The sequence below is a fragment of the Mesoplodon mirus genome, assembly GCF_964341445.2.
Source record: "Mesoplodon mirus genome assembly, chromosome: 2".
NCBI lineage: Eukaryota > Metazoa > Chordata > Mammalia > Artiodactyla > Ziphiidae > Mesoplodon > Mesoplodon mirus.
Window position 1 is genome coordinate 159,956,726 of NC_138977.1, and position 13,749 is coordinate 159,970,474.

At 46.8% G+C, this 13,749-nt stretch overlaps 1 protein-coding gene across 2 annotated transcripts in view; it reads left to right on the forward strand.

Moving 5' to 3' along the window:
• Window positions 1-13,749, forward strand: part of CRMP1 (collapsin response mediator protein 1) — a gene marked incomplete at both ends in the record, with an annotated part of 69,687 nt that overhangs the window by 54,848 nt on the left and 1,090 nt on the right. For both annotated transcript variants that reach the window (XM_082610552.1, XM_082610553.1), the window contains 3 exons: window positions 493-663; window positions 8,219-8,398; window positions 11,074-11,239. In XM_082610552.1, the coding sequence (XP_082466678.1) occupies window positions 493-663; window positions 8,219-8,398; window positions 11,074-11,239 (517 nt within the window). The remainder of the gene's footprint in view (window positions 1-492; window positions 664-8,218; window positions 8,399-11,073; window positions 11,240-13,749) is intronic.

Genomic DNA, 13,749 nt, shown 5'->3' on the forward strand with positions numbered 1-13,749 from the left:
CAAGTCCTGTGGTGTCCTTTGCATTTGCAGATGTGACAGCAGGTGTCCTTTAGTCTTTAAGGATGAAAATGTTTTGTTTTGTTTTGTTTTGAACCACATCTTAGTCCACGTAAAGATGACTTTGTGAACTGTGTGTGTGTTCGGGTTTGGGGTTGAGAGTGGGTATGGAGGCTTCCTGTTGTGTGAATCCCCAGGTCACACCTTGATCACTCACTTGAAACAGTAGATTTTTATTTTCTGTTAAACTTGGGCCCAATGAAACTGACCAGATGTCAGAGTGGCCGTTGTGGAAATGTCATCACACCTCTGAATGGTTAATTACGTTTCCGCTCTGATGAAGCCAGGCCTCTGGCGCTCTTTCAGGCCTGGTTTCATCAGGGAGAGGAGAAAATTCCAGAGTCCTTGTAAGGACTCCTGTTGGCTGGTTTAGATCTGTGCCCGTCTGCCCCTTTGTTATGAGATGCTCTTTTCACCAATGGATCTTGCCTTCAGGCTACTGGCAAGATGGATGAGAACCAGTTTGTTGCTGCTACCAGCACGAATGCAGCCAAGATCTTTAACCTGTACCCCAGAAAAGGGCGGATTGCCGTGGGCTCGGACGCCGACGTGGTCATCTGGGACCCTGACAAGGTGAAGACCATAACAGCCAAGAGTCACAAGTCGGTAAGTCCTGGTTTATTAGTGACACTCCTGGCTTGGGTGAGCAATTCTTGCTCTGCAATCATTTTAGAAGCCTCTGGTTAAAAATGACTTATGAATTTTCCAACTAGAATGTGATGTGATATCTGGCATGACTTGGTCTTTCAGATTTCTCCTCCAGTTGGAGAGATTGGGAGAAGGGTTTGGAGCAGGCTCAACTAAGCTGTTCTTGCATGTGTCTCTCCCACGTCTCTCTCTCTCTCTCTCTCTCTCTGGGGCTCCTGTCTACAGATGCATGCTTTCTTAAACAGCTGACTCTGCTCTTAATTCCGTGGAGTAAGCCATCAGGCTCAGAGAGGGGAAGTATAAGGTCCAAGATTCTTTCTCCAATTTAGTTATCAAGCTGGAGAGGGTTTGATCTGCTCTATCAGAAACCTACTTCAGTTTGGGGCTGGGCTTGCAGTCATCAAAGGAAAGAATTGGACTGACTCGTGCACACTCCCCAGGGCTCCAAGCCCCAAGCCTGTGGGTGTGGGTTTTCTCTGCCTTTTGTATCTTACATGCCCTTGATTTCTTCACTCATCCAGCAAACCTCTAAGGATGCAGAGAGACGTAGGACATCCTTCCCTCCCTAAGTGCTTGCTTCAGACCCACTCTGCATGGTCAGCCGCAGTCTTGGGTCCAGATTAATGTTCACGCTCACAAGACACAGAGTCCTCAGCCTGGTCCCTGGTTCACCAAAGTCTGTTACAGGGCGTGGGCTGGGAGGCAGAGCGTGTGCACCTAGCATCTCTCTGCAGTGGGAGTCCTCACCCCCCTCGGCTGCCATTCCCCAGCCCAGTGGTCACTTGCTGGTGAGGGGCGAGACCACGTGCATGGGGACAGAACACCAGGCACAAGGAAGCCTCAAGAGAAAGTGACAAGGACCACTTGTAGCAGCTCATGAGTGTGGCCCCCAGGTCCCCCTCGGCCACAAGACCTATGGCCTGGGGACAGAGAGGTCTGTCCAGCTTATCAATCAGTGGTCATTCTTTTTTTTTTTTTAAGAAGATGTTGGGGGTAGGAGTTTATTAATTAAGTTATTTAATTTTGCTGTGTTGGGTCTTCGTTTCTGTGCGAGGGCTTCCCCTAGTTGTGGCAAGCGGGGACCACTCTTCATCGCAGTGCGCGGGCCTCTCACTATCGTGGCCCCTCTTGTTGCGGAGCACAGGCTCCAGACGCGCAGGCTCAGTAGTTGTGGCTCACGGGCCTAGTTGCTCCGCGGCATGTGGGATCTTCCCAGACCAGGGCTCGAACCCATGTCCCCTGCATTGGCAGGCAGATTCTCAACCACTGCGCCACCAGGGAAGCCCAGTGGTCATTCTTAAAATAACCAGAGCTCCCTGATGACAGGCTGGCTTCCCTCACCCCCCTCCCTGGGGACAGGTCAGGAGGAAATGAGCCTGAGGTAGCCTCCCCTGGAGAAAGGTGTATGCTGTTCTCCACACTCACCGCCCAGCAGACACACGACTCCGTTTTAATTACTATGGATGTGGTGATGTGCACAGACCAGGTGGGGTCTGGGAAGGCAGGAGAGGCACGCTGCCCCCCAGGGGTGTCAGCTCACAAGGCCGTTGCAGTCCAGGGAAGAAGTGGACACCTGGGTCAAGGAGCAGGGGTTCCAATTGTTATCAAACTCCAAATATTATCTTGTAGTTCCTCTGTGCTTACATTTTCCATGCATCATCTCACTTAATACAATAACCTTCTAAGTTAGGTATGTTATTATTTATGAATAAGTAAGAAAATGGACAGAGAGAGTATACGTGTATTAGTCTCCTGGGGCTGCTATCACAAAGTACCACAAACTGGTGGCTTGAAACAACAGAAATTGACTTTCTCACAGTTCCGGAGGCCTGAAGTCTGAAATCAAGGTGTCAGCAGGGCCGGGCTCCCATGAAGTCTCTTGGAGAGAATCTGTTCCATGCCTTTCTCCTGGCTTTTGGGGTCGCTGGCCATCCTTGGTCTGTAGATGTGTCACTCCAATCTCTGGCCATCTCCCTATGTCTTATCATCTCCTTATAAGGACACCAGTCATTGGATTTAGCGCCCACTCTACCCCAGTATGACCTCATCTTAACTAATTACATCTGCAATGACCCTATTTCCAAATACAGTCACATTCTGAAGTACTGGGGGTGAAGACTTCAACATACCTTTTGGGGGACAATTGAACCCATAATAATAAGTCACATACCTGAGATTACCCATGTGAGAAGGAATGTTTCAGATTCGTTAAACTGGAAAAGCGTGCCCTCTCTGTCCCAAGCCGGATTTGAATTATTTTCATAATAAGAAGAGGACAATTCAGGATGCCATAAGACCAGTTGGCCACAGCGTTTTTGTCTGTTCCATTTTCTCCGTTTAAAGCAATGCAATTCACATAGTGCAGGAAACAAATGTTTTTCAGAACATGGATTGAAAAAGCTGTCTTAGAGGTTGGTTTTATTTTTTCAGTTTTAAAAACATTCCTTTTGACGATGAAAGTCATTTCTTATATCTTGATCGGTGATTAAAAATTCAAATCTACTTTTCTGTAAAAAGAACACAACTTTTATTCTTTCATATCTTTGTGGGAAAAGTATTTGCTTCAAAGTATCACACCATAGGTCACATACGTGCTTGTATATCCAGAGACTACCTAGTTATTTTACACTCTTTATGTTTAGATATAATTCATGTGACATAAATTTCACCATTTTAAAATGTACAATGCAGTAGTGTGTTTAGTATATTGAGAAAGTCGTACAATCACCACTACTAATTCCAGAACGTTTTCATCCCCTCAGAAAGAAACCCAATACCCATCAGCAATTATTCCCCATTCCTCCTCCCCAGGCTCCTGTCAACCACAAATCTGCTTTCTTTCTGGATTTGTTTATTCGGGACATTTCCTATAAATGGCATCACACAGTATGTGGCCTTTTGTTTCTGGTTTCTATTTACCTGGTATCATGTTTTGGAGGCCCATCCACACTACAGTAGGTATCAATCCATTCCTTTTTATGGTTGAATAATCTTCCACTGCTTGGATAAACCACATTCATCCATTGATGGTATATAAACATATACCATGCTTATCCACTCATCAGTGTCAGGCCATCTTTTTTTTTTTTCCGTACGCGGACCTCTCACTGTTGTGGCCTCTACCGTTGCAGAGCACAGGCTCCGGACGCGCAGGCTCAGCGGACATGGCTCACGGGCCCAGCCTGTCCGCGGCATGTGGAATCTTCCCAGACCAGGGCACGAACCTGTGTCCCCTGCATCAGCAGGCAGACTCTCAACCACTGTGCCACCAGGGAAGCCCCAGGCTATCTTTTATAGGACATAAAAGACTGAGGAACAGTAGTTGCTTCCTGGGAGAGGTACTGGGGAACTGGGGCTCCAGGATCAGAGACACAACAGTTTTTTAAATCATAGTCTTTTGTATTATTTGAGTTTTTACATTGTTCATAAGTACCTTTAGGAAATAAAACAGTTAGCTTTTATTTATTTTTTTTAACATCTTTATTGGAGTATAATTGCTTTACAATGGTGTGTTAGTTTCTGCTTTATAACAAAGTGAATCAGCTATACATGTACATATATCCCCATGAGATAAGGAGGGTGGGAGGGAGACGTAAGAAACAATTAGCTTTTAAAACTATGTGGTTGTGGGACTTCCCTGGCGGTCCAGTGGTTAGGACTCTGTGCTCTCACTGCCAAGGACGCGGGTTCGATCCCTGGTCGAACCCTGGTCAGGGAACTAAGATCCCGCAAGCCATGCGGCGTGGCCAGAAATAGAAAAATTAAACAAAACAACAACAGCCCCAAACTCCATGTAGTTGTGAAATATAGAATGTGACATCTGTGGGTAATATAACCTGAGCCTCATAAGAATTCCCCAATTGAGGAATGCCACTGTGGCGTGTAATGTGTCCTTCCACTAAGAAGACAACTAACAGACCATGCTGGGTTGAATGAGTTGGGCAATTGTCTAGTTTTGACTGCGAGGTAAGTGATTTGCTTCTTGTACTGCCTTTCAGTATTTACAATCCACATTTGGGCTTCAGCAAAATTGTAAATTACTGCCTAGCGGGGTCACTTCAGGGTGACTCAGGAAGTGCTAGATGAGCAAATGTTAAAACTGAAAACAGATCTTCTGCCTGGGGCCTGGGAGGCAGTGGCCACAAAGAGTATAAAGCATAGTATTAGCAGCTGTTTGTAAAAAATCAACATGATTGTTTCCCGGAAGCCCTGAGTATGCACCTAAAAACCATCAAAAACAATAAGAATCCATCAGCTGATTTCAAATCAATATAAAGAATTGATACCTTTTCTATGAGATAATTAAAGAGCACTTTGAAAAACAGAATGGAAATCAAAGCCCTGTTTCTAATAACAATCAAAACTAAAGAGTTCCATAAGCGCAAGTCCTTTTATGCTAAAAACATTCAATAGAGTAAAAATATCAGTTCTTTCTAATTTAATCTATAAAGTTGAATTCATCACATCAGAAAATGGAATGGAATTGTTTTTTAACTAGAAAAACAGAGTTCCTAGATGGACAATTTGATAATAGCCAAAACATTTCTAAGAAAACGAAAACTAAAGAGAGAGCGCTAATCATCCCAGTTATTAAATCATATTATAAAGCTACAATGATTGAGGCAGTTTGGTATTAGCAGACGAGAAAAGAGAGCCAGGCAATAATAGACCGACTGCATATATGAGAGTTTGGTTTCAACAAAGGAGACTGTTAAAATTACACAAAGTCAGTTATTCAACCAATTGTGTTTGAATACCCGGCTCATAGGGCTAGGCGGCTGCTGTACTCTTGACCACAAAACTAATTCAAAATGGGTTGAAGATTGAAATAAAATAAAGTTATAAAAGGACTAGAATAAAACACTTTTTTAAAAAATGATCATTTTGAAGGGGAGAAGACCTTTCTGAGCAGGACACAAAACTTAGAAAATACAAAGGAGAAGATTGGTCTGTTTGTTTGACCACTGACTACGTACAAATTAAACCAAGAAAAAAAAACCCTCTATATTGCAGCAAATGATAATATTTAATGCTTTATGAGATCAAAAGGCAGAGGACAGACAGGGAAGTTTGGTAATACACAGTATTGGCAATACACAGGACAAACAAAGGGAGAGATTTTTTAACATTGAATATGTCCTTAGAAACCATTAAGGAAAATACCAAGAACCTAATAGAACAGGACGCAAAAACGCAGTGCCAGAAGAAGAAATATACAAAGGGTTTCTATTCATTTAAAGACAGATCCATGCAGCTTTTCTCTGAGCCCCGTAAGGAAGGCAGGCAGGGAGGCTTCGGGCTTCCCCAGGTGGGTAAATGGGTGGGTGTACTTTGTGCGTCTGTTTTGGCTGTGAGAATCAGCCTGCATAAACGTGTAGTAACTGAGATGGTTGAATGCAGTGCCTTTATATTATGCCATAATACAAATACCAACTAACATTTAAGGCTGCCGGTGCATCTCAATTCATCCTCACAACAGTAAACAAATAGGCCTTGTTAATAAGCCTGATATTGGAGATGAGAAAGCTGATGCTTACAAAAGGTTACATACACACTAGCAAGAGAGGAGATGGAAACCTAATTCTCTCTGATGCGACCACAGGCTTTTCCCACTAGGATCTGCCACATGCGTGTGCTATGTGAAGAATGAGGACGCAAGGCTGAGATTCCCGCCCTTACCCTACCCCCTCATTTTCTGAAAGTATTGCAAGGGCCCTTGGTAACACATCTGTTCTGGCATTTTTCACATTATAAAAGCAAAAACACATCCAGAGAGGTAAAGTGACTTTCCTAAATCACCCGGAGAGTCGATGTTAGAGAAAGCAGTAAAACTCAATAAAGTGTCTCAAAACTGAAGTGGGGCAAATTGGGATGGAAAACTTTTAAAGGGTAAGTAACTTTTCTATATCTGGGTCGTGGTGGTGGTTACACCTGGTATACAATTACCAAAATTAATCAAACTGTACCTTTGAAATTGGTACATTTTAATGCAAGTAAATAATAATCTCAATAAACAAAGAGGTAAAAAAAAATAAAGGCAGATCCGATCTCAAATACAAGTCACTGCAGTGAGATGCTGTTTTTACTTGCGCCAGTGTCTGAGATGCCGGGGTTTAATAGGATGGAGCTGAGGTGGGACTAGAATGCCGATAAACTCATTGAGTTTTCTCGGGAATGGAAATCAGCGCTGCCTTTTTTGGAAGGCAAATCTGTCAAAGTTAAAATCCGTTTATGCTTTGGCCCAAAGTTCACATCTACGAAGATACTCAACACGTGCCGGTGTGGACACTCAATGTGCTTTTTTAGCAAAAGCAGGGCAAAGACCCACGTGCTTGTCCCTGAGAATTGGATAAGTAAATGATAGTATGTCCCTAGGGTGGAATCCAGTGCAGCAGTTTAAGGAATATCAAAACATTTTTAACCCACGACATGGGAACATTCGCTGATGGGGAGCATACTGTGAGGTAAGGAGAGAAACGAAGGTGAAACTGTCTGTGCAGAGCGCTTGGAACATGAGAAAGTTACTCACGCACAGAAAATATCTGGGGCTCCAGAAAGGTCAGTGTGAGGCAGGCATCTCAGTCTGAGGTCAAAGACCTGCTTTTTAAAGTTACATATCTTTTGTACCATTTGAATTTTTACCGTATTTTTCACCTACTTTTTGAATAATCAAAGAGTTTGGCTGGTGGTAGTTAAATATTCACTTTAGGACTAATGAAAGGAATGCATATTTTCTAGGAAATGTTTTGTCTTTCAAATGAGTAAATAAATAAGTAAATAAAAATGACCTTACCTAGTGCTGGAGGGGATTTCATAGACATGAAATTACGAAATATTCCCCCACTGCCGATGTTGCGTCAATTGGTCCGATGCCTTCAGAAAATAATTTGGCAGACTTTCAAAAGCTCATATCCTTTGACCCAGTAATTTAATTTTAGGAAAAATGAAAGAAATTTTTTTTTTTTTTTTTTTTTTTTTCCGTACGTGGGCCTCTCACTGTTGTGGCCTCTCCCGTTGCGGAGCACAGGCTCCGGACGCGCAGGCCCAGCGGCCATGGCTCACGGGCCCAGCCGCCCCACGGCATGTGGGATCCTCCCGGACTGGGGCATGAACCCGTGCCCCCCGCATCGGCAGGCAGACTCCCAACCACTGCACCACCAGGGAAGCCCAAAGAAAATGTTTTTAAAAGAAGACCCCAAAATGTTCAGTTATAGTCAGAGTGGCTTCATTGCCTAACTCCAGGAGCCCCATTCACTTTCACGATGCCCCAGACGATATTAGTTAGATAATATAAAACCACCAGCAACGTAAAAGCCCAACAGTGAGGGGCTGATTATGCAAATGAAAGTGTACAAAGGAATATTACACAGTCCTAAAGGTGTTTTCCAGAAAGAACAAGCATTGGAAAATGCCTGTGATAGAATGTGTTGCAGAGTCACCATTAGGTTGAACAGGGCTGATGCGGAGAAAAGCCTCGGAAGCTGGATAAAAGCCCGTGGTTCTTGCCTTGCAGGCCGTGGAGTACAACATCTTCGAAGGCATGGAGTGCCACGGCTCCCCGTTGGTGGTCATCAGCCAGGGCAAGATCGTCTTTGAGGACGGCAGTATCAACGTCAACAAGGGCGTGGGCCGCTTCATCCCCAGGAAGCCCTTCCCCGATTACCTCTACCAGCGCGTCAGGATCAGGAACAAGGTATGTGGAGCCAGGGTCTGTCATGTGCAGAGCGAACAAATGTCACAGCTGCACGAGGCCCCCTTCCTCACATGTCAAATGAGCTGGGACGTGACCTGCCTGCGTCTTAGGCTGGAGTGAGGACCAGACGAGACCGAGGAGGTGCCAGGAATTTGCCAACTGTAAAGTGGGGTGATGGGAGGAGTCCTGGGAGTACACCAGCCAGGACGCACATCCTGCATCATCCTGGCGGGGGTGTCTTCACCACCCCCTCTTTTAGGTGTCATGACCTTCCTTCTGCAGATCAGAACCCTGGTGCTCAAAGCAGTGCAGGACTGTCCAGCATCACACAGCTGGGAGGGCTCTGAAGCCCTTAGTGCCGTTTGGTAAAAATAAACCGCCCTAGCCCACTTGAGGGGTGGCAGAACTGCATCTAGACTCCCTTCGATCTGCCCTCTTCTTCTCCTTGCTCCCCTTCCATTCTGCATCCTCCTTCCCCCTTTTTTCTTGAGGAGTCTTAGCATGGACTCAGGAGGTCAAAGGGCATGGAGTAGGCACAGGCTCTGTCCCGTCCCCAGTCCAGTTCAGAGGAGGAAATTTGCTCATGCTTCAGAAAGACTCCCATCTGTGATCAATCATCTTCCCTAATTAGGTCCTTCCCATCACCATGACAACCTGCTTCCCGCACTAAAATGGCTCATGTCTGCCAGAAAGCCCAGCTTTATGTGTGTATGTGCATGGGTGTATGTGTATATGCATGTGGTGCTCCTGTGTGTATGTGCTCCTGTGCTCGCTTATGTGTTTGTATATGTGTGTGTGCATGTGTGCCCACCTGTGTATGGTCCCACTCTGCTTGTGCTTCATAAGTGGCACCAGTGCCACCGATTTAGATGCAAGAGCCCAGAGACCTCCTGGCATCCCCAGACTCCCAGGCCAGCCATCACAGTGCTCTCTGTCTGTTTACTGTCCCTCTCCACACCTTAAAGTGTAGCATCCCAGGTCAAGGATACCAAATTGCATAGATGTTATGCGTCAGATGGGGAAACGATGGACATGGAGAATTAGCAAGTTAGATCCAAAAGATGGCCAGGGATAGCGATGTGGCCCCAGCAGGCTGCTGAGAGACAAAGGGACTCGTGTAAACTCCTGTTTGGGACACCCACCAAGGGGGCAAAAACACACTTGGCTGGCTTCATTCCCTCTAAATCAGTTTGAACCTGAGGTCTGTGGTTAACAGTCAGCATCTGTGAGAGGTGGATGCCTGACCTCGATGCCAACTCGTGCTCTGCAGTGGCCAGGTGGACAGGTCCCCTGAGCACAGAGGCCAGGCCAGGTGGGGGATGGGCCCTGCCCCAGAACCTACGTCTGGCCAAGCTGAGTTCAGAGGTCACTGAAGGGAACTGGGGGGCAGGAACACAGGCCTGGAACCGGCTGGAACCAGGAAAGCCCAGAGGCGCAGGAAGCAGGTATTGAGAGGGATGGGGCAGAGACAGTGAGGTCCCAGGGCGTCAGGGGAGCAGGGCTGCTGGGGGCAGAGGATGGGTTATCACCAAGCAGCGCTGGGCCCTTGATATTGGTGCTGAAAAAGGACCCCTTTGTTGTAGAGGAGGGAGCCTAGGGCTGGGGTCGGGCGCTGTCACCTGTGCAGGGGAAGAGGGACGTGAAGCTGGGGTCAGGGCACTGTCACTGACTCACAGTGGGAACCTGCACGTGTTCCTGGCCACACTCTGTCTCCCAGGGCCTGGGACGGACGCCCACACTCCCCTGGCCGGCTCTGAGCTCACCAGCAGGCTCCCAGCCTCCCACCCGAGCCCCTGAAGCTTTTGGCTTCTCTGCCTCATGGCTCTCTCTCCCAGGACAACCCTCTACCCACAGGGATGGAGGCTGTGCGCTGTGTCCCATCCTCCCTGGGGTCCAGGAGGTTTGCCCCCTGCAGTAACCCTGAGCCAGGTGCCCTCAGAGGCGGCCCTCGCGTTCTCTCTCCCTGTGGTGGGTGTTCTCCCTCCTCTCTCCCTCCTCCTTTGCGGGATCACCTTCCAAACTACCTGCCCCCAAATCCACGATGAAGACGACCCCCTGATGCCACCAGTCCCTGATTCAGGGGTCCTTGTCAGGGTGTCAGGGAAGTGTTTTTCTCTTGGAAATAGCTTTGGAGTCGTCCTGCACGAAGCTGTGTATGTGTCTGTGCTTGTGTGTGTAGATGTATATGTGTGTATGCACGTGAGTGTGCACTTGCCTGTCTTTTTATGAATGTGTGTTGGATTGTATGTGTGTGTGATGTGTGTGTTATATATGTTAGTGTGTATATTAAACATGGTGTGTGTGCAGGCATGTGTGTGCATGTACATGTATGAATTGTGTGTATGCATGTGATTGTGTACTATGCATATTAGTGTGTGCAGGCATGTGTGTACATGTACATGCATATGTGTGAATTATGTGTATGTGGAGTGTGTGGGGGGTGTGCATGCATATGTATGTGTGTGTGCATGTTTGTGTGCGTGGATATATGTATGCCTGTGCACGTGTGTATGCATGTGTGTGAGCGGGTGCCTTGTGTGGTGTGTGTACAAGCACGTGTGTGCATGTTTGTGCATACGTGTGTGTATCCCCGAGGAGACCATGGTCACTCTCCTGCACATGGGAATGCATACGTGCATCTTGTCAATCACTTGCTCTTCTTGTCCTCTGTTTAGGTTTCTGGGTTGCAGGGGGTTCCCAGGGGCATGTATGATGGTCCTGTGTACGAGGTGCCAGCCACACCCAAATACGCGACCCCTGCTCCTTCTGTCAAATCCTCGCCTTCCAAACACCAGCCTCCACCGATCAGAAACCTCCACCAGTCCAACTTCAGTTTATCAGGTACGAAACTACAGTGGCCAAGGTTCCCCACCCCACAGTGGCTCCCAGAGCCCTGAACTCCTGAGAAATGGACCCATGGCCTCGGGCACTCGATCAGGAGCCGAAGATGGGAGTGTGGGTTCCCCTCCCCTCCCGGGGTTGGGCAGAGAGGGCTGGGGGAGGTCAGAGATCAGAGAGGGTCCATGGGAGCAGCACAGAGATACCTGACCCTGATTTATGAAGAGTCTGCCTGAAAAGTGGCCTCATGCTCTTCCTAAACACTCTTGGGGACATTTTATACTCTTACCCATGAAGCTAAGTGTGGAGAGGGGAATCAGAGTAGCTGCCTTTGCTGGATGTACGTTCTGGGTCGGGTCTTCAGCCATGCATGGTAGTACAGCACACACTGTCATAACTCATGACTGTTTCATCTTCACAACAGCCCTGTGTGTAGAGTGGTGTTATTCCTGTTTCTTTAAGGAGGAAATTAAGGCTCCAAGACATTCAGCGTCAAAATGCCAGGACTTGGTGCTCAACAAATGTGTGCAGACAAAATCAAAAGTTCACGTGGTCCTTCAGACTTTCTGAAGGCTCTTGGGACGTGTGTCTGCAGTTTCATCAGATCGCCACAAAAGGGCAGGTGTGCACATGTTGGGACATTGCCTTGGAATTTCGAATATTTGAGGTGTTAGCATGAGTTATATGCTGTGCTAGGTGCCAGGAATACGGTGATGAATAAGACACAGCTGGGCAGGCTCAGTCTGTACTAGAGGTCAGCAAACTTTTTCTTAAAAGGCCAGGTAGTAAATATTTTAAGCTTTGTGAGCCAAGAGGCAATATCTAAGACCATTTGAAATGGAACCATTTAAAAATGCAAAAAACTATTCTTAGCTCATGGGCTGTAAAAATAGGGCTGAGGGCTTCCTTGGTGGCGCAGTGGTTGAGAGTCTGCCTGCCGATGCAGGGAACACGGGTTTGTGCCCCGGTCCGGGAAGATCCCACATGCCGCGGAGCGGCTGGGCCCGTGAGCCATGGCCTCTGAGCCTGCGCGTCCGGAGCCTGTGCTCTGCAACAGGGGAGGCCACAACAGTGAGAGGCTCGTGTACCGCAAACAAACAAACAAAAAACAGGGCTGAGTTTTCTCAATGGGCTGACTTCTGGTCCATCAGGAGTGAAGGACATTTAAACAGAAAAGGCGATGTAGTTGGCAAAAGAGAGAATGGCAGGGGCAGAGAGAAGATGAAATACCAGTTTAAATTGCAAGGGTGACAACCTACCATCCATTCAGGGATTACGCAGTGGGGAGCGTGAACCAGTCCAGTCCATCTCACTCCCTGAGCCTGTCATGGAAGAGTTTCTCCCATACTGTGTGATCCAGTGTCTAAAGAAAACTAATATTTTTGCACAAGTGGGCCCTAAACACAACTGGAATATTTCATCTGATGCTCAATCAGCAGAACAGGGATTGGTTGCAATGCTTGGAAAACTGTGTGTGTGTGACAACACACAACCTCTCAGGGAGTTTGCACACTGGATCTCTGGTCTCATGTTATACAATCACGATCTGCAATTAAATGCAGAGACATTCCCTCCCTTTTAGAACAACAAAAAAACAGTGAAATGCAAAGTCTGCAGGAAGTGTCCCCCAACCATCCTTCTTCTCCCTGTTCAGCACCCACTTCTCTCTAAAGCCCCAGCACTGCCTTTGACCAACCACTCAGCAGTTTCACAGGTGACTCCATTGGATACCAACTGCACAGACACTTTCCAACATCAGGATGGACTTCAAAGACGTCCTTTTAATTTATTTATTTATTTATTTATTTTTGGCTGTGTTGGGTCTTCATTTCTGTGCGTGGGCTTTCTCTAGTTGCGGCGAGCGGGGGCCACTCTTCATCGCGGTGCGCGGGCCTCTCACTGTCGCGGCCTCTCTTGTTGCGGAGCACCAGCTCCAGACGTGCAGGCTCAGTAGTTGTGGCACATGGGCCTAGTTGCTCCGCGGCATGTGGGATCTTCCCAGACCAGGGCTCAAACCCGTGTCCCCTGCATTGGCAGGCAGATTCTCAACCGCTGCGCCACCAGGGAAGCCCCACAGATGTCCTTTTAAATATCTGAGTGAGGTTACATCATAAGGGCATAGCATGGTTTATTGAAGTACTGTCCTTTTGTACAACAGGTATTTTCAAAGTACCTGTCATGTAACCAAGCAAGGTACAGATGCTTATGAGGTGGAAAGATATTAAGCACTTGGCCTGACTTCTGGGTCCAGGAACACACACTGTCTATCAATGAAACAATGAGAGAAAATCAAAGTCACTACTCTAAACCAAATTTGTTGTGGCTTATATAATCATATAAAGTCAGAGGTAGAAAGACCTCATCTAGTTATTTTTGTCATTGTTGTTTTCATTGAAGTCTTAATTGGTAAATCTTTAATTCCTTATGAGGTTCAGCATCTTTCATGTGTTTATTTTAAATTTCCTCTTTGGTGAAGTCATTGGGAGTGACGGTGAGAGGGGATAAACCAGTTT